Source organism: Castor canadensis, chromosome 8 (genome assembly GCF_047511655.1).
Source record: "Castor canadensis chromosome 8, mCasCan1.hap1v2, whole genome shotgun sequence".
NCBI lineage: Eukaryota > Metazoa > Chordata > Mammalia > Rodentia > Castoridae > Castor > Castor canadensis.
The window spans coordinates 29,535,549-29,561,033 of record NC_133393.1 but is presented as its reverse complement, the minus strand read 5'-3'; the positions used below and the strand labels follow the sequence as shown (position 1 = coordinate 29,561,033).

Sequence of the window (25,485 nt, the reverse complement as noted above, 5' to 3'; positions counted from 1 at the left end):
CTATAAGGCCAGGACTTGGAACGGCAGAACTAAGCGCGCTGCCTGGGGATAGACAGCCCCAGTCGTGTAACTGATCACACGTATTTGTAATGTAAATGTGTATATATGATAACATATTAACGCAATGCATAATGGGAGACAAGTCCTTTAATTCATATTTAAAATTTTTAAATATTCACAAGGTTAAATTTAAAATATTAAAAGTGCACAACTTATAATTTCAAAACTTAAATCCAATTAAATTTGCAAAAATAAGCTACATTTAAATATTTTATTTTTAAAACATTCAAAACTTCCACACCCAAATTTATAAATTGACTTGAAAACTTTAAAGGTGAGTCATGAGCCGCATTCGCACAGGATGCTTGAATAAAATTCTATTCTGATCGCTAGAACAAAGAAACAAAATTGTCCTGCAAAATTCCCAGAAGAGCTTGCGTCAAACCGTCTTTTTGAGCCACACAAAGGCGTTCTCTATGTCACACTTGGGAATCTGCTTTTTTCCAGTTCTGCCTCTCAACCCCGGAGTAATGTCTGCTGTGCTAGCCGGAGCTTTCATCCAGCCGCATGATCTGAATCTCGCCTGTGACCACACGCACATTTGCCTTACCTACTTTGCCTTTTCCTGGACCCGACCGCGTTGCCCAAGCTTTTTATTTCATTTGCTATTACCATCCCGGCCCCGCCTCCTCGCTGTAGGACGTCGCACACAAAGTGCGTGAATCGAAACTGATAGCTTTACGGCTGTCGTGCTGTGCGCATCAGCCAGCATGGAGGCAGAGGAATTGAAGACAGCTGCGGAGCAAGAGCCGCTGGAAGGGACAGACCAGAAACCAGAGGAGGAGGAGGAGGAGGAGGAGGAGCAGGAAGAACCTGGAGAAGCGGCTTGCGGCAGCAAAAAGCGGGTAGTGCCGGGTATTGTGTACCTAGGCCACATCCCACCGCGATTCAGGCCCCTGCACGTACGCAACCTTCTCAGTGCCTATGGTGAGGTTGGACGCGTTTTCTTTCAGGCTGAGGGTAAGTACTCAGGCCCTGGCAGTGTACGGAGGGTGATGGCACTCAAAGCGAGTGGGTAGGCACTCAGGTCCGGACCCCTCGGTTACACAGTGTTGAGGTAGAGGAGGCTGGCTCTCTTTCAGGCTGGTAAATCGGTAGTGCGCATGTCTCTTAAGAGGCTAGGACTGGGGAAAGAGGGAGGCTGGCAGGACGAGTAGCAGGTGTGCTTGGTGCCTTAATTCTCGGATTGTTAGTTAGCATTTGGTTCTGATTCTGGCTCCACCCACTTCTCCGGACCTGTCTGTACTCATATGTAAAATGTCTCAATGGCATTTCTGCAAAACTGAACACATCCCTGTGTTATCGCGGGACACGTCAAGAGAGAGTGAGAGGGAGTGAGGGAGAGAGAAAGAGTGTAATTAGCCTTCCTCCACCTCCCGCTTTCTTACAGGCACTAATTGGAATTGATGTTGGGGGCCATTACAGGTTTTAAGTAAGTGTTCAGGAAGACCTGATTAAGAGTTGACATTTGAAGAGGATTGAGTGAGAAAAAAGAAAGGGTGCATGGCGGAAAGTATGCACCTTTTACCCTCTCGGTCAAAGACTGAGGTGGGACCCTGGCAAGCAGGCTTGGAGAACATTATGGCCTATGGGAAGTTCATCAGTGTGGGTGCTCGGTGGGTCTCCTAACCAACTTTGTCTTTGACCCGCAGACCAGTTCGTAAGACGCAAGAAGAAGAAGGCAGCGGCGGCTTCAGGAGGAAAAAAGGGATCCAAGTACAGCAAAGACTATACTGAGGGCTGGGTGGAGTTCCGAGATAAGCGCATAGCCAAGCGCGTGGCAGCCAGTCTACACAACACACCCATGGGTGCCCGCAGGCGTAGCCCCTTCCGTTATGACCTATGGAACCTTAAGGTGAGGCTTTAGGCCAGTTCTGCCACACTTCTAAGCCTGATTTCTCTTTCTTGATCTGCCCTATCTTGAGATCCTGAGGTTTTGTGTGTGTGTGTGTGTGTGTGTGTGTGTGTGTGTTGGCACTGGAGTTTGAACTCAGGGTCTCACGCTTGTTAGGCAGGCGCTCTACCACTTGTGCCACTGCTCCAGGTATTGTCAAGATAGGGTCTCAGGAACTATTTGCCGGCGCTGGCTTCAAACCACAGCCCTCCTGATCTCAGCTTCCCAAATAGCAAGGATTACAGGTTTCAGACATCAGCGCCCAGCCACTTATTTTTGTGTGTTTCTGCCCACAGTATTTGCACCGTTTTACGTGGTCCCACCTCAGCGAACATCTTGCCTTTGAGCGCCAGGTGCGCCGTCAGCGCCTAAGAGCAGAGGTTGCTCAGGCCAAGCGTGAGACTGACTTCTATCTTCAAAGTGTAGAGCGGGGACAACGCTTCCTTACTGCTGATGGCGATCCTGCCCGTCCGGATGGCTCCTGGACATTTACCCAGCGTCCTACAGAGCAGGAGCTAAGGGCCCGGAAAGCCGCACGGCCAGGAGGTCGTGAAAGGGCTCGCCTGGCTACTGCCCAGGACCAGGCTCGCTCCAACCGAGGTCTCCTTGCCAGGATCTTTGGAGCCCCAACATGTTCAGAGAGCATGGACAAACCCTCGCTGGCCAGGGACTCTTGAGGGACAGTGAGGCCCCTTCACTTCCTAGCTCTGCCCTACCTCTCTACCTCATGCTAGAATGATAAATGACTATCCAGGCAGGCATTTTTTGCTTGTTTCTCAGACCAGGAGTCTAGTGAAGGTCCAGACATGGAAGTTTTGTGGGCTTCCTCATCCCCTTACCTGACTCCTCTCAGTTTCTGGCTGAGGTACCTTATTTATACTAGCATGATTCTGACTACTGTAGATGCCTGATCCTTTGTTGGGGGGATAGGGGTAATATGGGGTTGAATTTATGGCTTTGGGCTTGCTAGATAGGTGCTCTACCATTTGAGGCACTCCATCACTTGTTTCAACTTGACTTTGGCTGCCTGCCTCTTTCCTAGTGAGGTTCCCTAAAAACCCATTTTCTGGTTCCAGGAATGGCCTTTATTTTTAATTAGTGACAATGGCTAGTTTAGGCAATTTTGTTCTGCAGGTAAGAGCAGTAGCAACATCCTTAATGTTTAGAAAAAATTAACAGGTACTAGAGTGAATGGGTTGTGAACTTCCTTCCAAATGTATTTATAGAAAAGAAAAAAATTACATATTTTTGGGGTGGGAGTCATTGGGTAAGTTTCATGTTTCATCTTGCTCCATTCATTTACTTTCACTTCATCTCCTCGTCTCAGAGACCCCATTCAACCTGGACCCCGGTTTTTTGTTTTTTTTAACCCCCTATGTAGTTTCCTGGCCTAGTTTATCATCTAATTCAACATTTATTCAGCTACTATTTGAGGAAACAGTTCAAATCCCCAGTATGGGCAAAAAAAGCCCCCCCCCAAAAAAAACTGAATAGACTAAATTCTTAAGCTATTTCCTTATTGCTTATAGATGATATTCTTCATGTCCAGTGTACTTAAAAATAATACTTTGTTAGTCCATAAATAGTAAATGCCATCATTTTTTAAAGATAGGCTTTCTCAGAATAAAGTTTATACTCTAGGATCGTTCATCCAAAATTTTAAAAATTCTTATTCAAGTGTATGAGACCTGCTTGAAAAACTAGGATTACATCTGACCGAAATGATTTTACTTACTACATTTAGTCTTTTTTTTTTTTTTTTTTTTGCAGTACTGGGGTTTGAACTCAGGGCCTACACCTTGATTCACCCCACCAGCCCTTTTTTTGTGCAGAGATTTTTTTTGACATACGGTCTCTCAACCTATTTGCTCCAGCTGGCTTCAAACCTCCTGATCTCTGCCTCCTGAGTAGTTAGGATTACAGGTGTGAGCCACTAGTACCTGGCCATTTAGTCATTTATGTAACATGTTATATACATGTTAGCATTTTCTTTTATGGCCAACTTCTTGGGAAAAAGATTTTTTTTTTAAATGTAGTGATTCTGATGTGCACTTTTATAAGAATTCATTGCATTCTGATGATAAAACTCACCCTTGTTATGCCCCTTTCGTTGATTGCTAACCATGTTTAGATATACTCAATTAATAGCTTCTCGGCCTTTTGGCTAAGATCAAGTACAGATTTATATACTGAACTAATTCTAGTTAATTCTAGGGTTATATTCACATATTTGAATATTACTGATTGAGATGATTTGCTTGATAGCTCTGAATTTTTAGTAAACAGGTAGAGACTGCCTGTCCAAGGTTGATGATTCTTCAGTGACCCACTCTACAATTTAAAATCTGGTCTCAAGACATTCCCATCCTTGTTCTCTTATCTAGCTATATTTTGGACACTTCAGATATATTCAATTTCCTACTGTGTTTACTGGAATGTGAACTCATGTAGCTCTGCTCAGCTGTTTTTGGATTACCTTCACCTACTCATACCTACTGAAATTCTTCTCATTTCAGATGTGCTTAGGGAGCAACAGCAACCCAATGAAACTTAACTGATACTGTGTTCCTAGAGGGCTGCACACATACAAACACATTCACACAAAACCTCATTCTGACAATAGATGTGCTGTTCATACATGTGCACATCACCTGTTCTTTTGGTTTTATCAAACCAAAAAATACATAAAAAATCTTTCAGCTCTAGCCTGCAGAACAAAATGTGGGTGCACAGTTCCTGTGTATGCAATTGGGTATATGTGGTATGAGGAATTGGGAAGTAGAAATCAGAGGTTGTGTCTTCATAGGCAATAATGTATATTTACATGCAGTATTACTTTGGTTCCCTTTTTAAATGTGGAACAGTTTATTCTCTATCAAGCCTACTTCATGGTCCTTCTAATCCTTCCCTGTGCTAATTTGGTGACTTCATTGCTCTAAGGCATATTTCTAGTACTTTCAATTAACTCTTTGGATACCACACCATTTTGAGAGACAAAATACACAGAGAGCTGTGAGAATTTCACAATTTATAATTTTCAATGTAAAGCTGAATTTTCAGCTGGAACTTGTGTTGAGCATTCACTTTGGTTAGAGTAATCACATTTTGTCACCTATATGGCAACACTCTTAGAATGAGGAATAGTATATATTCTTCAGTATCAATAAAGGGATGGATAGAAGAGTGTGTGTGTGTATGTATTTGTTTTTGCAGTACTGGGGTTTGAACTCAGGACTTTGTGCTTGCAAGGTAAATGCTGTACCACTTGAGCCACACAACCAGCCCATACATATGTCTTTGAAACTTACACGTAAAATGTTGACATTATGAGTAACTTTCATTTTTCTTCTATTTGTATCAGAAAGGGTATTTTTCAAACGTTTGAGACACATGTTTATAGAATTTTAAAAGAAGGTTGTAAACTGTTTATACATTATTTCAGATCAGTAAAATTTTGCTCTGGGCTCCCCCAAAAATAGAATTCACCAGATTGTTATTAAGAGATTCTCACATTCTCTGTTCAAGTATGAGTTTGTGTATTTTTTTTCTATTCATTCATTCGTTTGTCCTTTCTTTCATTTTACATTTGTGAAAAACTTAGGAATAAGCATGCACTGATTTTTTGCTGGGAAATAAAACTTGAATTTAAAAAATAAATACAAAAGACAGTTTTGAACAGGAAATTGTAACCTGCTAGGAAATTACATGTGTGATTTTGATTAAACTTAAAAATTTGAAGTGGCTTGTTTTTTAAATATATAAGCTTCATATTTTTCTACCTACTAGGAATGTTCCCTCCACCTTAGTCCTATAGGGTCCTTCCAAAGAGGGATACGGGTTTATTGGCAAAATTCTTTGTTTCCTTTTGATGATACTGAAACAGCAAATAAAAGTAAGACTTCCCTTTATATGATGCTTAGGAACAAACAGGAAAACAAAACCAAAAAAGCTTTCTAAATTATCAAAGCTGTAATAAGGCTATGGGAAAGTTAAATAATTATCCTTAGAACACTTTGAGGTAGATGTGATAGTTTTACAGGAGGCTTTTTTTTTTTTTGATGGCACTGGTATTTGAACTCAGGACCTCATGCTACCACCTAAGCCACTCCACCAGCCCTCCTCCCCATCTTCAACCCTTTTGTTTGGTATTGGGGATTGAATCCAGGGCCTCAAAAAGCACTCTACCATTTGAGCTACACACTGAACCCTTTTGTTTGTATTTTGTGAGATAGGATCTCAGAAACTGCCTGGCTGGCTTCAAACTGGCTGTCCTGCTCCCTCCATAGTAACTGGGATTACAGATATGTACCACCACACCTGGCTTACATTGTTAAGCCTAATAGGTAACAGCCAAGTTTAAGTCCTGGATTTAAGCCAGGAAGTCTGGTTCCAATATCCATGCTGTTAATTATTCATACATGTGATTTTTGCATAGTTAAAGACTCATTTCTGAAAGCTCCTAATGGAATAAGCCATTGTTGGAGCAGTAGTAAAACTACCTGATGGAACAAAGAAATGTTTGCAGCATACTCAAAGCAGCTTACTGTACTTTTAAACTATGGCTTACACATGAATTCAAGTTTTCATTCTCACCAGTTTTTCCTCACTTCAACACTCAAACAGTGCTTTCTAATGTTTTTGACTACCATTCTTTGATGCCTTTGTTAATTTTTACTTTTGGTACCTTTTATTAAATCCTGATGTTTCATTTCATTTGCCCATGTGGAAAGCTATTGGCTCTGGGGTCATTCTGTAGCCATCTGGCACACAAGGTTCATTTATTCCTTTTGAACTTGGTGCATGTATGTATTTGCAACAGCATCCTTAGACAACTATCATGAGCTCAACTTTGACATTTGTCATACTGGATTCAGAGATAAGATCTCTGGAGAGTCAACTATGGAAAAAAGAATTATAACTGTAGTAGCTACCACACAGTTAAAAGTAGCAGTTAGGATGTCGTCACATCAAGCTTAAGTGGTTTAGGTAAATCCACTGAACTGAGTAAGATGAATTGGAGATGAAGAGAAATTGAGATTATTGCAAAAATCAAGACAAATTAATGTTTCTGGACTAGAGTGGTAATGGGAAGAATGAAAATGAGTAAGTGTAAGAATCATGAAGCAAATGTTAGGACCTGGTTACCTACCTGGGTAGGCAAGGGAGGAGAGAAACATGATTTTTGGCTTAGCAAAGATGGTGTTGTCAATCCTAATGGAGAAATTAGGACATGGGTCAGTGGTTGGCAGGGGCCAGAGAAAATGAAAATGATTTCTATTTTACATGACTTGACCTTTTAAGAGAAAAATTTCAGGATTTCTGTAATTTAAAATTAGCACTTCAGGGAGTGAGAATTTGGAGATTATTTAAATTTGTGAACAAACACTACAGATGTATGAATTTTCTGAGGTAGAGAAAGCAGTGATCAGGGCCTATGTTTTTTGGGGGGTGGGGAGAAGAGTGGACATAGAAGTTAATGAAATGTTAGACAGCAAGAATCATTACTATGTTGCTCAGTACAGGAAAAAAAAAGCAATAGGCAACTAATAATGCAGTGTTGGAGACGACATATTCCACTTTGGTTCAAAGGTGATGTTTAAGAGGGCTGAAGGTACAGAATTAAGGAGAGAAGGCAGACTGCGGCATGATGATAAGTGAACATTTAGAAATGGAGACAGTGAAGGTTTTAAGCTGGTTTTTGGCTGCAGTAAGGTTTGAATTCAGGGCTTCATGCATGCTTGCTAAGCAGGTGTTCTATGTTAGTTCAGCCACTCCGCCAGCCCTGCTTCAGTTATTTTTCACTAAAGGTCTCATACTATTGTCCATGGCTGGCCTGAGATCGTGATCTTCCTACCTCTGCCTCTAATGTAGGTGGGATCACAGATGTGAACTACTGTGCCTGGCCCCACTGCTAGTATTGTTAGAAATATTTCTCATCTCAGACTGGAGGTGTGGCTCAAATGGTAGAGTTCCTGCTTTGTAAGTGCAAAGTCCTGAGTTCAAAATCCGATCCCCCCCCCACACAAAAAGAATTATCTCTCATCTCAATATTGGGATGTGACATCATTCTGAATAAGGCAAGAAAGCATAAAGGCTGCACACCTTGTCTCACCCCACCACTTTATGAATGTCAGGGGGAGAAATAAATTTGAAACTACCATTTTCCCTTCCCCTTTTCATACAGCCAATTGTCATTTTCCCCTCCCATCCTCTTTTCACAATAGAAGCCATGTAAAACACTAGGACTATTCTGTTGGCAGAGTGATCAGATACAAACTGGGGCAAACAAAATGGAGAATAAATGAATGCAACCATTTTCATACCATCTCCTTCTACTCCAATTCAAGTAAGACAATGAGGGAATAATTGGAGCCAAATGTGTATCCTACTGGGAACTGCAAATTAATTTTTTCCTTAATTTTGAAAGTGTCACTCACTCACATAAACAGACGTTTATTTTTTTCCTACTGAATTTTAGCAGAGCCCCAAATACGATCAGTTCAAGCTACTGCCCCTTTCTGTACTATTTATGTAACACAGTGGGAAGGCTCCAAAAGCATCTGATATCCAAAGCACAGCACAGTCAATGTTCCTTCCAGGTTTCCATTCCAGTTTGTCTCAGCATCAAAAAGTCTTAAAATTGTAAAGATGGTCCAATGATTATCACCACCACCAAACTAACGTATCACATGAATATCTGCTTTATTCTAATGCAGGTGTAGGGGAAATGCTAATTTCGCACAGTATAATGAGACAAAAATGGAATTTTTCAGAACAAATATTTATTTAAGGATTAAGGGAAAACAAAAACATTAAAGCATAGGAGTACACTGAGTGAATACAATTTAACTCATTTGGTCTGAAATCTTGAAAAAATTACTCTAACTACTTACCTGAGGTAGATATAGGTTGGCACTGCTTCAAGGGAACCTCCATCCATCCCAGAAGTTACCTTCTAGATTGGGTTACAGGCTCCCAAGTGGTCCTTTCCAACCTCAGGTTATGCTATATGAATAATACCAACACCTTTTCCCCCATGGTTAAAAAGCACTCAGACCTGTTTCCTACCAGCAAAGTGCTCTGTTTGAGGAATGTCCATTGTTACTTTACTTAGAGATTAGAGCCAACTGCCAGTAAGATTAGTTGACAGAAGTGGCAAATCACTGCCCTGGTAATCATACCAACTCCGTCCCCTTCTCCAAGCTCTCTCTAATGATTAATAAGCAGCCACAGGGCTAATTTTCATTACTGCCATGCCACACATTCAATACCCTTTTAAGTATTACAATTGTCAAACTTATACTAGTGATAGGCATGATTTTCACCAAAAAAAAAAAAATACATCTTGTATGTTTTATCACACTGGGCAATTTTTCATGGTACAAGAGCTATTTATAAAAATTACTGAAACATGTCAGATCAAATGAACTTACAGGATCTGTATTCTAAAAGAAAAAAACTAGAATCAGATTCCTTATTACCATTAAGAGCTATATCCACTGGCCCTAAATTATCATGACCAGCAATCAGTCACTAGGATCAAAGCTTATAGCCATACATCAAGTAGCAGCTGGCCAACTCCATGAATCCAAATACTTATGTAGTCTGCAGGGATCTGTTAGATAAATCAAACCAAAAACAGAGGACTCCAAATAGCAACAACAAAATATTTATTCATGTCTGCAGAATCCCAAAGACTGCCGGAATTCGAAACATTTGTCTTAAATATCTTTTAATCTGAGAGAAGAAAAAACTGAGAAGTGACCATTTTCTAGACAAGGTTAAAGATAATCATAATTATCCAATTGGAGTCAAATGCTTATCCTTAAAACTGCAGTGAACCTGCCAACTACTTTTCCCTTTTAGCATTTAGAATCCTGCATTCCAAGCCAAATTATACCTTATATTGTGATGACTGCAATCCTTTCCCTGGGACTTAAAGGTATTTTTCTCTTTCCTTGGCAGAACTGAAATAAATGAAAAAATGTATCATTATGAGGCTTGATTTGGTACAAACAGCAGGATAATGGAATAAAAATACACCATTTTGGGAGTTAGGATATTCAAAAGAAAAAAAAAGTTTTGTTCCTTTACTAACAGTGCATCATTATGTGTATTTTCTCTGTGCCCATTCAGGCATTTTTTTTTTTATTTCAGTCTTCCCCTAGCCTTTTGCTAGGAGACAACTAAAGGTATTAATTGCTGAGAAAGATAAATTGAGTCACAAAAATCTGGGTACTAACATCATAACCATTATCCTAGAATTTGTATTTTGAGTTGAAAAGAAATGAATCCTTGTTTGAAATTTCAAGTACCAGTGCTAACTCAGAAGATACTTTAGGGAAAAGGAAAAATCTGAGGGTAGGCCTCAACCCACACTAAGTAAAAAGCTGAGTATTCAACTTCAAATGAAGTTTGAAGTTGAATACACAGAGAAAAAACTATTGGGAGAATTTTGATCTAGGATAACTACTCCCTAGCTTCTTAGATCTTTTCATAGCCTCCAAAAGGGTGCCATATTACTATGAACACACTATTCCCATTCTATCCAAGATTCTAAAAAAAAAAAAATCAAGAGGCAAAATCAATAGTCCTTTCCCCCAATAGGAGCACATGCCATATCTGCATATCACAAGGTTACAATACTTTCCTTTATTGGATCTTTGAATTTTAAAAACTGAAAGTAAAGCAATCATTAAGTGGTTCAGATAAAAGAAAAGCATCTTTACCTGAGTTACCCATCAGGTCTATTTTGACCTGCCCTAGCTCCTTCCAGAACAAGCTTGTGGGTACCTAAAAACCTATTTCCATACTGACTTCATTTAAAGTTATCTCTACCATATGGTCCAACTAACTATTGAACAATTCTCATACATATAATATGTACACATTTTCTCACCCACAATTAGCTCTCTCACTGGAGCAAAATTTTCCATAGAATGGGTTCTTTGGGGCTCAATAATGACAGGAGCTTCTAGCAAAGCTTTTTCAGACTCCGTATTTGTGTTTGTTTTTCCACTTATGCAAGTTTCCTGATGTACCATAAATGTTAATCATTGACAAGCTTTTCTCTTTAGACACGTGTAAGGTCTTTCCTCAATTTTCTTTTTTTTTTTTTGGTACCCAAGTAAGGCTCTCCAATGTTTTTGCCACACTCAAGACAAATATACAATTTTCCATCAGTATGGCTTCTCTGATGGGTAAGGAAGTCAAGAGTTTAGTTAGAAGCCTTTTTCTCCACACTTGCTGGGGCTTATCCCCAGGGTGGGTTTTGATGTCCAATAAGATGTACATACTGTCTCAAGCACAGCTGACACTGAAGGCATTTAAAAAGTTGTTCTCTGGTGTAAATTCTCTTGCAATGAGGAGGGCTGGACACTGCTAGAAAGCTCTCATACTCACTGTGTGTGTAAGTTTTCCTACCTGTATGAATCCTTTTATGAGTGACCAAGTCTGAGCTCAGAGTAAAGGTTTTCCAAAACTGAAGGCATTTGAGGAAATTCTCATTGGAGTGTCTGACAAGATGTTCTGTTGGAGCAGGTCAAAGCCTTTCTCCTATTTCCTACAATTTTATGTTCTCTTGTCCCCACTGAAGTCTGAGCTCTGAGGAAAGTCAGATATTTGCCTAGAGTTCTTCATCTTAGTGAGTTTTGACATGTAAATATGTTTTTTTTTTGTGATACTGTAACTTCTTGTCTGGTCAAGACATTTGTGAGGCTTCAGATGCATGGGGAGGGCTGAGCTCAAGACCTTTCTCACCCACATTATAAACATATGGTTTTTCACCAATGTGTACTGTCTGATGTTGAAGAAGTGCTGAGCTCTGGTGGAAGCTTTTATCACATACACTGTATTTATAATGTAGTTCCTCTGTTTGAGTTCTCATTTTCTGTTGGGAAACAAAGTCCATACCTAGGAGGAAGCCACTCTCACATGTAGACCACTGATGTGGTTTTTCTTCCATGTGAATTCTCTGATGCACAATAAGGTCTGAGCTACAGTTGAAACTTTTTTCATATTCAAGGCATTTAAAAGTGTGAGTATGAGTTGCCTGGTGCCTAATTAGGTTGGCACTCCGAGTAAAACTTCTCATACATTCCAAGCATTTATACGGCTTCTCACCTGTGTGGACTCTCTGGTGTACAATAAGGTCTGATTTCTGGCCAAAGCATTTCTCACAGGCACCACACTTATAGGGCTTCTCTCCAGTATGAACTCTTTTATGTACAATGAAGGCTGAACGGTGTCGATAACTTTTCTCACATTTGTTACATTTGTAGGGCCTTTCACCAGTATGAGTTCTCTGGTGGCTAATAAGATCTGATTTCCCACTAAAAGCTTTTTCACACTCCAGACATTTAAATGGTTTCTCACCTGTGTGAGTTCTTCTGTGCCTTATGAGGTTTGTACTTCGACTGAAGCACTTATCACACTCACTACACAGATAGGGTTTCTCACCTGTATGGCTTCGCTGATGGACAAGCAGATCGGAGCTCTGACCAAAATTCTTGCCACAAATGTCACATGTATAGAATTTTTTACCTGCATGTGTTCTCTGGTGTCCTGAAAGGGCTAAGTGATGCCAAAAGCTCTTCTCACATTTGCTACATTTATAAGGTTTCTCATAATTGTGGATCCTCTGGTGTGAAATAAGATCTGAGCTTTGGATGAAGGTTTTCTCACACATATCACATCTATATGGTTTCTCCCCAGTATGGGTTCTCTCACACATAATAAGTGCTAAGTTTTCACAAAAGTTTTCTTCACGTTCAAGGCACTGGTATATTTGATTATCTATTTGAGTAATCTCATGTACATGAATATAAATCTTTTTACCCTTCTGAGGGCATACATGATAAAATTTCCTTTTTTGAGTTCTCTGATTACATCTCTCTTCTGAAGTGTACATTTTCTATGGCTGTCTCCTAGGGAGTTTTCCACTGGTCTTCTTGACCCATCATTACTTTCATAGTCATTTTCTTGACAAGAACTTGGAAGGGAAGTCTACTTCAAGCCTTTCAGTCACAAGCAGTTTGCCTTTACAAGTTTCCAGCATCATATACATTAGTTTCTTACTTGGTACTTTCAAACCTGTGAGACAAAGTAGAAACAATATTTATATTCCTATAACTAAGAAGACTCCTCAAAATTAAAAGTCACCACAGACAAGATTGAAATCTGTATCAGAGTCTGTAAGTCTTCTATGTTTTGCATGGATCCATTATATAAAATGCTTGGGAGCAGAAATCCTTTGGATTTCAGATTTTGGTATATCTGCATATACATGAGATGCTCTGGGGATGGGACCAAAGTTTAAACACAAAATTCATTTATGTATCATACATCACCTGAAGGTAATGTCACACAAAATTTTAAATAAATTTTGTTTACAAAACAGTTTCACTATGTGGAATTTTTATGGCATCAGATTAACACTTTAAAGTATCAGATTTTGGACCACTTTTGGATTTTTTTTTGAGATATAATCTCACTATGTAGCCCAGCCTGGCTCATGATTCTCCCCCTACCACCTCTTGAGTGCAGAGATTACAATTGTGTGCTACTGTGGCTGGCCAGATTAGAAATACTCATCCTGTATTTAGTTTTCTTCTCTCCTAAAATAAAAATGATTGGAAATACAAGAAAACACCAGTAGGAACTCTTTTTTTATGCATGTGAGTGATCTCAAAATCAATGATCTTCTTTCCCTTGTTTCAGCTGAGAAATCAAAGAGTTCTAATAATTAGTATGCCTGTTCAGGAAAAAAGCAAAGCAAAGGGGAGCATTTTTCACATTCTTACACTTACTCTCTTCAGTGATCTTTTCATGTTTGACCCTCTTCTCATACATTTAGCATTGCCATCCTTCACCTAAGGAGTATAAGCTGATGATTTTACATTCTATTTTACTAAGGAAATGGAAGAAAAAAACAATGAAACACACACACACATACACCCAAAAAACATCAACAACCAAAAAACCAAAAAAACACCCTTCTACATGCTCCCACCACCTCAACCAACCTCTAAAATGGGTAGACAAGCACTCCATCATTCCTTCCTTTAAACATGGATGACAAACTACCCTTGCTCAATCTAAGGACAATCTTTCCATCTGTGTACTTGATTCCACCCTTTTTCTTCACAAGGATATCATACCAGCAGTTCTATCACTGCCTTCCCTAAATTTTGTCTCAACCTGGTAGCAAGTGTGATTCTGCTAACAGCCAGATTATGTTCTTCTGTTCTCTTCAGTGGTTTCCTCAAGTCCTCACAATGGCCCAAGAGGCCCTACTTGAGTTCCACTGCCTGTCCCTGTCACTGTCTCTCTTAATGATTTTCTTCTTCTATTTACAGGTTCTAATCCAGCCATGATGGCTTCCTAGCTGTTCCCATCCAGACATATTCCACTCAGGCTTTTGCTCTTCCTTTCTTCAGCCCCTGGTTTTCTTCCTCCAGGTATGTGTATGGTTCTCTCTCTCTTTTTGTTAGCCTATTATAGTTGTACAGGGGGTACACTGTGTCTTAACATAAATGCTTACAACCTATCTTAATTAGATTCATCCCTTCCTTCCTTCTTGTTTATTCCCTCCTGTGTGGTTCTCTTAATCCCTTCAATGACTATCTTTTCAGATACCACTTTTCAGGGAGACCTTTTTTGACCACCTTAAATAAAATTGTGAATTGCCTCCATGTCCCAATACTACACATCTCCCTTTTAATTTTTTCTTCAGTGACACTTATTATGTTCTAAGTTATTATATAATTCACTTACTAATTTATTATCTACTGCTAAAATATGGGAAGTGTGTTTGTTTTATCTGATGTTCTTTCCCTAGGAGGTAGAGTAGTGCTAAGCACACAATTGGTGTTTAATATGCACATGCTGTGTATGAATGACTTTTCAATGAAATTTTACTTCTCTCCTTATCTGGCAAAGAAAAAGAACTGAAATCCCACAGGAAACAGAAGTCACTCTGATGAGATGAAGTGTGGAAGAGAAACGGTACATTCCAAAAGACTGAAAAAACTGTAGCTTACCTAGAATCTAGAAGAAAAGCAGCATTCACTCCCTGGTCCTGAGAACTTGATTTCTCAAGGCAGACAGCATTCTATAAAATACAAGGACAAGTAAAGAATAAAAAGTCATAAATGAGAGAATTTAGCATTAGATCATTTATAAATCAAAATTCTGGTATTTTTGAAGAAGTTAAGTAGATAAAACCAGCTAACTTAATGGAAAAAAAGGGGGAGGGGAAAAAGCACATATTTACAATGTAAGAAAGGACAATGAAGAATAACCACTGAAACAGAAACACAAACAAGACCACTTTGCAGATTATTACATAAATAAATGTGATTACCTATAAAATACACTGTCTCCTCAGAAATACAACTTATAGAAAATTGACCCCATTACAGACAGAAAAATTTAAAACATCCGTTGGCACAGAATAATCAGAAAACACTGTCAAGGAATTATAATAAAAATTATTACAAAAAGCCCTAGGACTATATTATGTCACAAAGGAATTCTAACAAATCTGTAAGGTCAAATAAGCCCAATAATGAAAAAATGTTTTGGAAAACACAGAAAAATTTTCTAATTCTTTCTGTGAAATAAGAATAACATTGGTAAACCAAATCTGATGAAAATGTAGAGAAAATTTATGCTCAAAGCCACTATCAATAGACAAATAATAATAGAAATACATAAAGCACTAAGAAGATAATACACCATGACTAAGTAGGATTTATTCAAAGGATGCAAGATTGGTTCAATAGTAAGAAACCCTTCAGGAATGTAAATCAGAGAGTCTCTACTGGGTATTGAGGGGGTGGGGGGAGAGGGAGGGGGCGGAGTGGGTGGTAAGGGAGGGGGTGGGGGCAGGGGGGGAGAAATGAACCAAGCCTTGTATGCACATATGAATAATAAAAGAAAAAGAAAAAAAATAAATAAAATGTTCAGCTTAAAAAAAAAAAGAAAAATGTTAAGATACTTGCTTTGTTTGAAGGAGGCTAGAAATACTGGTTAGCTTTAGACTTTGCTGCAGAAATGTAAAATAAAATACTTAAAATGTAACCTCTGTCACTAGGAGACTGGAAATAGGACATATAACTTCTTAATCACTAGAAGAAGAAAAATAAAGAATTTTATCAGTCCAATAGAAGAAGGCAAAAGAGAAGGAAAAAAAAAAGAAAATAATACACCATGACCAAGTAGGATTTACTCAAAGGATGCAAGATTGGTTCAATAGTAAGAAACCCTTCAGGAATGTAAATCAGGGAGTCTCTACTCCCATTTCCTGCATGGGGGCAGGAAATATTTCTTCCTCTATTTCTAACTCCCCCCCACCTAAACTTGCTAAAACTTCAAAAAAAAAAAAAAAAAAAAGAATGTAGTCAGGATACAGAAAAGACACTTGCACACCAATGTTTACTGCAGCACTATTCACAATAGCCAAGCTATGAAACAATCAAGATGCCCTACCACTGATGAAAGGATTAAGAAAATGTGGTATATAAATACAGTGGAGCTTTATTCAGCCATTAGGAAGAATGAAACTATGTGGCTTGAAGGTGAATGGATGGAACTGGAGGACATAATATTAAGTGAAATAAACCAGGTTCAGAAAGACAAAGGTTGCAGGTCTTCTCTCATCTGTGGAAGACAGATCCAAAAGATAAATGTAACAAAAGCAAACACGATCATATACACATTTATATGTTGAACATGTTTGTAATAGTGGAACTACTATGGCACTCGAGGGAGGAGGGAAATGAAAAGAGAATGACAGAGAGTTAACAATATTGAAACGCATTATATCTCTGCAGGTAAAGGACACAATGATATGTACTAAAAACTGTTGAATAATGAGAGTGGGAAGGAAGGAGTAAGGGAGAGTATTAGAGGGGGCTGAACTGGCCAAAATAAAACATATTCACACCTGGGATACAGCAAGAAACACATTGAACATTGACTTTGGAATTAAAAATGAAAAATGGGACCTTAAATAGGTACAGTGTAGGGGGATGCTTGTGGGAGGGGGAAGGGTGAATGAAGGAGATGGTGAGGGAATATGGTTGATGGTCTTCATATACATACATGAAATAAAATGATGAAACATCTTGCAATTGTTTTAAGTGGGCAGGGAAGGGGTTGTAGGGGGGATGGTGGGGGCAATCTAACCAGTGTGCAATGTAAGGCTACTGGGAATTGGTACAATGAATTCCTCCTGTACAATGAATATATGCTAATAAAAATGAAAAAAAAAACTTTTGATATTAGGAGACCCATTAAAATAATACCCCATAGTAATAGCTCCATTTAATAGCTCCATTTAGAAAAATTATATAATTATCTCCATAGATGCTCTAATAACTCACAACAAAATCAACATCCATTCCTGATGAAAATACTCAAGAAAGTGGGAATTAATGGACACTGACTTTTAACACAATAAAAAGTACACTTATCATCCTAAAGAGAGCATCTTGGAGAAATGACTCTAGGTGCTAGATATCCAGGAAATGACCTAGTCATTTCCACTAAGATGAGAAACAAAGAAAGGATGGCCACTATCTCTTCTCTTATTAAACGCTGACTTCAAAGTATTAGTTAATGCAATTAGAAAAAAGAAATCTGTAAGAGTTGTAATAATTGAAAAGAAGCAAAAGCCTCTGTTTGGAGATAACTGGTATTACAGAAAACCCTAGAGAGAACCAATGATAAAACTGAAACAATACTGAAAAAACAAACAAAGCTGAGGGACTGATGCCACCTAACTTTAATAGTAATTATAAATCAAAGCAATGTTGTATTAATAAAAGACACACTAATAGATCAACAGAACAGAGACACCAAAAATATAGCTACATAAATATCATTAGCTGATTTTTAACTTAGGAGCAAAAGAAATACAATGGACAAAATAATGTGTTCAAAAGTGTGACTGGAATAACTGGACATTCATTTATAACAAAAGTAATCTGGACACAAATTTTATACCTGGATAAGGAAAATGTGGTATGTATATAAAAGGGAATATTATTCAGTTTTACAGAAGAAATAAATCTCATTTGTAGTAACAAGGATGAACCTAGGAGGGAATTATGTTAAGTGGAAAAAGGCAGACTCAGAAGGACAAATACTGCATGTCACTAATACATTGTCTATAAAAAGCTGCATTTTTTACTTAAAGTAAAATGGTGGTTAACAGAGCCTCAAAGGGTAGAAGGTTAGGATGACATTGGTTAAGGATACAGATTTCAGTTTGACAGGAGATTTATTGTATATCATGATAGCTACAGATAATAACTAAATATACTGTTATTTGAAAATTTCTAAGTGAGTGGATTTTGTTTTGTTTTTCTTTTTGAGACAGGGTTTTGCTATGAAGCCTAGTTTAGCCTTAAACTTGTGATCCTCTTACCTCAGCCTCCTGAGTGTACCATCATGACTGGTTAACAGAGCAAAATTTAAGTGATAGTATCACAAAATGACACATGAATAATGCATATGTTAAATAAACTTGATTTAGCCATTCCACAATGTGTGTGTATATACACACACATCACACATTTATATCATAAATGTACACAAACTTTACTTGTCAATTAAAATAAATTAAAAATGATTACAGATCTAAATGCAAAACAAAAAACTATAAATTCCTAGAAAATAACAGAAGAGAAACTCTAAATGACTTGGGGTAAAGTTATGACTGTTTTAGATATAATACCAAGGCACAATCCATGAACAAAAAAAAAAAGCCCATCAAAATGAAAAACTTCTCTCTGCAAAAGCCATTGTCAAGAAAATGAGAAGATAAGCACATACTAGAAGAAAATCTTTGCAGAAAAATACTTGCTAGTGGACTGTTATTTAAATACATAAAATATGTATATTATTCTTGAAACTCAACAAGGAAACAAACAACTGGATTTAGAAAGGGCAAGAGACATGAAGACACCTTGTCAAAGAAGATACACAGATTATTTGTAACTATATTAAAGGAAGCTCAACATCATGTCATTAGGGAATTTAAATTAAAGCAAATTGAAATAATACTCCTACACGTTCATTAAAATGGCTAAAATCCAAACATTACTAACACCAAAAGCTGGTGAAGATATGGGACCACAGGGACTCTCATTCATTGCTTTAGAAATGCAGAATGGCACAGACATTTTGGAAGAAAGTCTGGCAGTTTCTTACAAAGCTAAACATACTCTTTCCATACAATCCAGCAATCATACCCCTTGGTATTTACCCAAATGAGCTGAAAATTCATATCTATACAAAAACCTGCACACAAATGTTTATGGCAAATTTATTCATAATTCCTAAAACATGGAAGTAACACCAAGCTGTCCTCCAGTAGGTTAATGGAAAAACACAATGTGGTACGTACATATGACATAACATTATAATTATTTACTTTCTGGCAGTACTGGAGTTTGAACTCAAGGCCTCATGCTTGTTAGACAGGTGCTCTACCACTTGAGCCATGCCACCAGTCCATACAACAATACTGAATGTGAAACAGAAAATAAGCTCTCAAGCCATGAAAAGACATAGAGGAACCTTAAATGCATATTACTAAGTGAAAGATGCCAATTTCAAAAAGCTACAAATTGTTTGATTCCAACTATATGACATTCTGGAAAAGGCAAATGTAGTCACAATAGAAAAATTCAAAGGTTGCCTGGATTACCAAGAAGGGAGGGACAAATAGATGGAGCAGAGAGGACTTTTAGGGCAGTGAAATATTCTGTATGAATATAGACATATATCTTAATGTATCTGTCAAAATCTGTTAGAGAGCTGGTATGGTGGTACATACCTATAATCCCATAACTGGGGAGTTTGAGGCAGGAAGATCATGAGTTTGAGGTCAGGTTGTGCTACACAGTGAGTTTGAAGCCAACATGATACATATAGCAAAACCCTGTCTCAAAACAACAAAAAACAAGAAGAAAATCTGTAAACTATAAAACATAAAAAAGTGAACTTTAGTGTAGGCTATGGAATTTGACTGATAATAATGTGTTAATGTTGGTTCAATGATTGCAACAAATGTATCATTCTTGTGTGGGATGCTGACAGTGGGGACACTGTGCTTTGTGTATGTTGGAAAAGAAATACATATGGGAACTTTCTGTACTCTTGGATGCTTAATTTTGCTATGAACCTAAAAGGACTCTTAAAAAAGGGCTATTAAAAAATGAAATCATCAGAGGTACATGAGCCAGGCATGTTGGTAGTATAGGACTTGCCTAGCATAACCACGGCCCTGGATTTGATCCTCAGCACTGCAAAAAAAAAAAAAAAGATTGAGAGAGGAAAAAAAAGGAAGTATGTGAAATACTGTTTCTTAACTAATCAAATTGGCCTACATTAAAAGTTATCACAATGCATTTTGTTGTCAAGACTGTAGGGAAGCAATATGCTAAAGGGAATGCGAATTGGTACAGCCTCTCTGGAGGAGAATGTGGTAATATAAAACAAAAGCAGATATACATTTATAATTGACTCAGCAATCCCATTTCTATAAAATGACTCTGAACAAATATCACCAACGATATGAAAATACACATGAATATTCAGTGTAGCAATGTTTTATAATTGGAAAACATTTAAAAGAAACTAAATGTCCAAATGTAAGAAAGAAGGTGAATAAACATCTACATACACTGGGGTACTATGCAGCTTTCAAAGAAATTGAGAGAAACCTCTATAAACTGACATGGAGTGATTTCCAGGAAAAATTGTAAAATTTAAAATGTATAAAAATATGCTGTTTTCTGTAAGAAAGTAGAAATGAATAAGTATTTGAGCCTTTACCCATATGGAGAAAAAGGAATTAAGGAAAGTTAAGTAAGAAACACAAATAGCTATCTTAAACAAACAAAAATGTGATTTTTTTTTTTTTTATAAAAACAGGATAAAACGGGTCCTGTCTGGGGGGTTTGGTACCAAAGGGAAGGAGGAGGACATAAGGAAAGGGCGTAGGAGGTGAATGTGGTGGAAATATTATGTACCCATGTATGAAAATGAAAAAATGAGACCTGTTGAAACTATTCCAGGAATGGAGGGAAAGGAAGATAAAGGAGAATGATGGAAGGGGTGAATTCAACTATGATCTATTATAAGAACTTTTGTAAATGTACATTGTACTCCCAGTACATTAATAAAAAGAAAATAAGAAACATAAGTAAGTTTGATTATCATCACTTAGGTGATGAAAATGGAGTTAGAAGACATGAATATAGAATTGGTATAAAAGGGTGGAGGGAAGTCATATTTCTCAAAGAATATTTTTGTGTGTATATATATTCACACACAAACATTTCTACTTTTAGAACTATAGTACATTTTACATAATAAATGAAGTAAACTAAATTAATAGACATGTGGGGAACAGGGGTGTGTAATTCAATGGCAGAGCACATGCTTATTAGCACGTGTGAGGCTCTGGGTTTGATCCTAAGCACTACAAAAAAAGAAAAAATGGGAGAGAAAATTGTAAAATATTATATAAGCAAAACAAAAATAAGTAAATTTGTGTTTCAAATGAGTAATATGAACACCCAAAAGAGGAAGAAGTATCTGTTCAATATTGGGACTAAATACACTCAAGAAGAAGAAAAAAAGAACTATAAGTAATTATTATTTTTATTTTCTTTTACTTTTTTTGAGACAGGATCTTACTATATAGTCTAGGTTGGCTTCAAACTCTTGATCCTCCTGCCTCACCCTACTGAGTGCAAGGATTACAGATGTGCACCACATACCCAGTTATAAACAATTACTGAACTGTAGTGAATAGGGTAGTAATGATACACTACTACATGTATGTCCGAGGATTGAACAAATTAGTAAATGTACTATGGATTCCCCACTGTTAGGGAAAAGAGAAAAAGGTTAGAATTAACTCTGCACTGTTTAATTGGGATTAGAGGGAGTTATCAGATTGAGGTCAGAGTTCTTAGAGTATATATAGAAAAAAGTAAGCCAAGCTGGTGGCTCACACCTGTAATCCTAACTACTCAGGAGGCAGAGATCAGGAAGCTCATGGTTTAAAACCAGCTCAGGCAAGCAGTTCACAAGACTCTGTCCCACAAAACCCACCATAAAGAAGGGCTGGTGGAGTGGCTCAAGGTATAGGCCCGGAGTTCAAGTTTTAACACTGCAAAAAAAAAAAGAAGAAAGAAAAAAATAGAAACGTATGTATATGTGAAAACGTTTTCTCTCTTTTTAACGTATATTAATTTCACAAAGGGGTTTCATTGTGGTATTTCCATACTTGCATATAATTGTATTTTGATTAAACTCAGCCCCTTTATTCTTTTTTTACTCTCCTTCCCTCTTTTAAAACAATATTAATGGGCTTCATTATTCTATTTTATGCATATGAAATACTTCAATCATATTCACCCCCTCCGCAAGTGTATTTGGTTTTGTTTTGTTTCTCAGCAGTCATCTGAGAAATCACAGAAATGAAATTCTGGTAGTAATAAGCATATCACATACCCAGATTTTGTTTTCTAAATACCATTCTTCACTGATAGGAATCAGGAGAAAAATGACTGATTACATGGACTCGAAACTATAAGATGAACCTGGAACATCTTGTTGGGCCAGAAAGTAAGGAAGCACTTAAAAAGTGGTGACAATATACCAAAATTACCTAGAAAGTTGAAGAGCTGTCACTGTAACAAACAGAGGAACAAAATAAATAATGATAATAATATATTTATTACTGTCATTTTATATATAAATATATATATCTTTATCTATATCTATATATAAAATGCAGTGCAGTGCTAGGAATTGAACCCAGAGTCTCACATTCTACCACTGAGCTACATCTCCAGGCCTGTTTTGTTTTATTTTGAGAAGGATCTCCTTAAGTTGACCAGGCTGGCTTTGTATTTTCTGTCTTCCTGCCTCAGCCTCCTGAGTAGCTGGATTACAGATGGGTACCACCATACCTGGTAACACAGAAAAAAATCTATGAATCTATACTTATAAAAGAATAGTAAATGGAGAAGAAAGGAAAAAGTTTTTTTACATTAAAAAGCCAACAACTAAATGTAGAAGAAATGATGAAATTAAAAAAAATCATGTCCAATCAAAAGAAGAGTATTGCTGCAGGCAAAAATCTACTTGGTGAAAAGTTTTATTACAATCAAGACATTTACTTTCTCCACTAAACATTTAATAATTACAAAGATAACAAATATACAAATAACTTCACAGTGTAGAAACCTGGAAGATACCATCTTAACAAAGAGACCAAACTTAGTACCACTTGTAAAGAGTGGCCTTGTAACATGATGCAAAGAAACCATTACATTACTTCTGTGCCAAACATATGGAACCTGAAACATCAGAAGAATCTGAACACTCGGGTAATAAAGACAAAGTCTTATAGTATGGTCTAAAAAAAAGAAAACATTGTAATAAAATGAATGATGCTGGGAGATTACAAGATGGCGGCTAGAGGGAGGAAGCAGAAAGCGAGCCTCCTATGGTGAAATCCTGGACAGACACCTTGCAGGCAAAACCACGGAGAAGAGGCAAAACTTTGACCCCTCCACACCTCCAGCCGGCGCAGAGCATCTCCACTTCATGTTAAACAGAGAAACCAGGAGGGCCCCGGGGATGCCAGTCGCCTGTGCCCAGACGGCTTGGGAAGATGCGGACCAGGTGAGCTAAGCAGTGCACGGTACTCCCACAGACAACCCTGGGCAAGAGCAGCATAGCTCCGTGGACAGACCGACCTCCACCCAGGGAAAAAAGAGAAACTGAGTAATAAGCAATAAGAACAATAAAGACACACGGGAAAGAGGGTGGGGCGCCCTGAGCACCCAAGAGTGGGGGAAGGGAATCCTTCCCGGAACTGTAAATAAATAAGCAGGGCTGGCTGGAGAGGCTCCAGAGGGAGCTGTGGCATGCGCCCAGCAACCAGGAACGGGAAAGCTTGTAAAAGCGGTGGTGGGAGAAAAACTCCACAAGAGAGGAGGGAAGACCCACTTCCCACATGAGCTGTAAACAAACATGCAGGCCAGAGAAAGTGGGTGCAGTGTCATCACCCCCAGTGTGCTTGGTAAGGGGAAAGTTTATAGCAGAGGCTCCAGCACAGGAGAACTCTGAGTAAACAAAGCCTGCAGGGCTAGGTGAGTGCTAAGCTCACCCCTGAGATCTGCATAAATAACGCCTCCAGCAACAGCAGGCTGACAGCAGCCAGCAGGCAAGCCACAGCTGCAGATACCATTCACAGAACTGTCTCCAGACTTTTTTTTTTCTCTCTCCCTACCTTTGATGAGAAAGCAACCGAACTACACCTGCATGCTGAAAAACTTACTGAAACTGTATTGCATTTGAACTTGGGTCACTTTGTGGGTTTTTGTTTTTTGTTTTTTGTTTTCTTTTGTGCAATTTTGTTCTACTTTATGCTTCCCCTTTGTTGAGACAACTACAGAACAACATCTGAGGCACCATCTCCAGGATTGGAGACTGAGACAGACACCAAAATTATTAAGACTGAAACTTCATTGCATTTGAACTTGGAGGTTTTTTTTTTCTATTTTTCATTTTGTTTTATTTTATTTATATATACTTTCATTTACTTATTTTTTATTTTTATTATCTTTATTCTTTGTATTTTTTTATTTTCAATCCTCTCTCTAAGGCCTGATCAGCTTACTGTCAATTAGTACACTAATGCTCCCCGTTTATACCTTTGAAACTTTCTTGTTTGATTCCTTGTTTTGTTTTTTCCTACTTGTCTGTTTGTTTTTCCCTTTTCTTTAACTTTTTGCTTTCCATCTCCTCTCACCCTTCCATTCTAAATATTACCATTGTATTATTACAAGCTAGAAAATACTTAATTGCAAACAGTACAGGGACAGGAACAACACCAAGGACAATGACGGGAAGACAGAAAAAAACAGGGAAACCAGTTTCCCCACAGCAAAAAATTAGTACAGGAACCAGAGGAAAATGAAGAAAACAGATACTCAGATACAGACTCCAACAAAATGAAGATAAACTATGCCAAAGGACCCAATGAAACCCACAAGTATAATTTAAAAGAAAACATGCTACAGGTACTCAATGAGAATTTTATAGAGATGATACTGGATATGGTCAACCAAAATGTACAGGAGACACTCAAGAAATTCCAAGACAACAAAAATAGAGAATTTGAAAAAGCAAAAAAAGAAATAAAGTAAACCATAGAGGCACTGTATAAACACCAAAGTGAAACAGAGAACACGATGACTAAATGGATAAATGAACTCAGGACAAAAATAGACAACATTAAAGACGAAACCACCCAGGATATGGAAAACCTCAGAAAAAAGAACGAAACAGAACTGCAAAACAAAACGGAAGGCCAATCCAGCAGAATAGAACAAACAGAAGACAGAATCTCAGAACTTGAAGATGAAATGGTAATTAAAGGAAAAACCAAAAAACTATTAATTAAACAACTCAAGACCTGTGAAAAGAAAATGCAA

The 25,485-nt window shown here is 37.8% G+C and overlaps 2 protein-coding genes across 6 annotated transcripts in view; one reads left to right on the top strand and one right to left on the bottom strand.

Annotated features, from left to right (window-relative positions):
• The first annotated feature begins 730 nt into the window (after positions 1–730).
• Abt1 (activator of basal transcription 1) lies at positions 731–5,692 on the top strand. The gene is made up of 3 exons (XM_020163168.2): positions 731–1,020; positions 1,713–1,915; positions 2,251–5,692. Exons 1-3 carry the CDS (start codon positions 771–773, stop codon positions 2,629–2,631), a joined length of 834 nt encoding a protein of 277 aa, XP_020018757.2. The 5' UTR covers positions 731–770; the 3' UTR covers positions 2,632–5,692.
• The window catches only part of Znf322 (zinc finger protein 322), a 28,886-nt gene continuing 7,094 nt past the window's right edge, over positions 3,694–25,485 (bottom strand). The window contains exons 3-5 of one of the 5 annotated variants that reach the window (XR_012450718.1): positions 14,995–15,065; positions 10,854–13,045; positions 3,694–9,921 (exon numbers count right to left, since the gene is read on the bottom strand). Coding sequence is in view for 4 of the 5 variants with exons in the window: in XM_074082693.1 (XP_073938794.1) it covers positions 11,655–12,863 (1,209 nt within the window). In the remaining variant the exon portion in view is untranslated. Of the gene's footprint in view, positions 13,046–13,761; positions 13,863–14,994; positions 15,066–25,485 lie in introns of all 5 variants that reach the window. The other 4 variants (XM_074082693.1, XM_074082694.1, XM_074082692.1 and 1 more) reach the window with 4 other exon arrangements.

Coding starts and splice junctions, on each gene's coding strand:
- Abt1 (XM_020163168.2), top strand. CDS start 771: ATGGAGGCAGAGGAATTGAAGACAGCTGCGGAGCAAGAGCCGCTGGAA. Junction 1,021..1,712: donor CGTTTTCTTTCAGGCTGAGG/GTAAGTACTCAG, acceptor TTTGACCCGCAG/ACCAGTTCGTAAGACGCAAG. Junction 1,916..2,250: donor ATGACCTATGGAACCTTAAG/GTGAGGCTTTAG, acceptor TTCTGCCCACAG/TATTTGCACCGTTTTACGTG.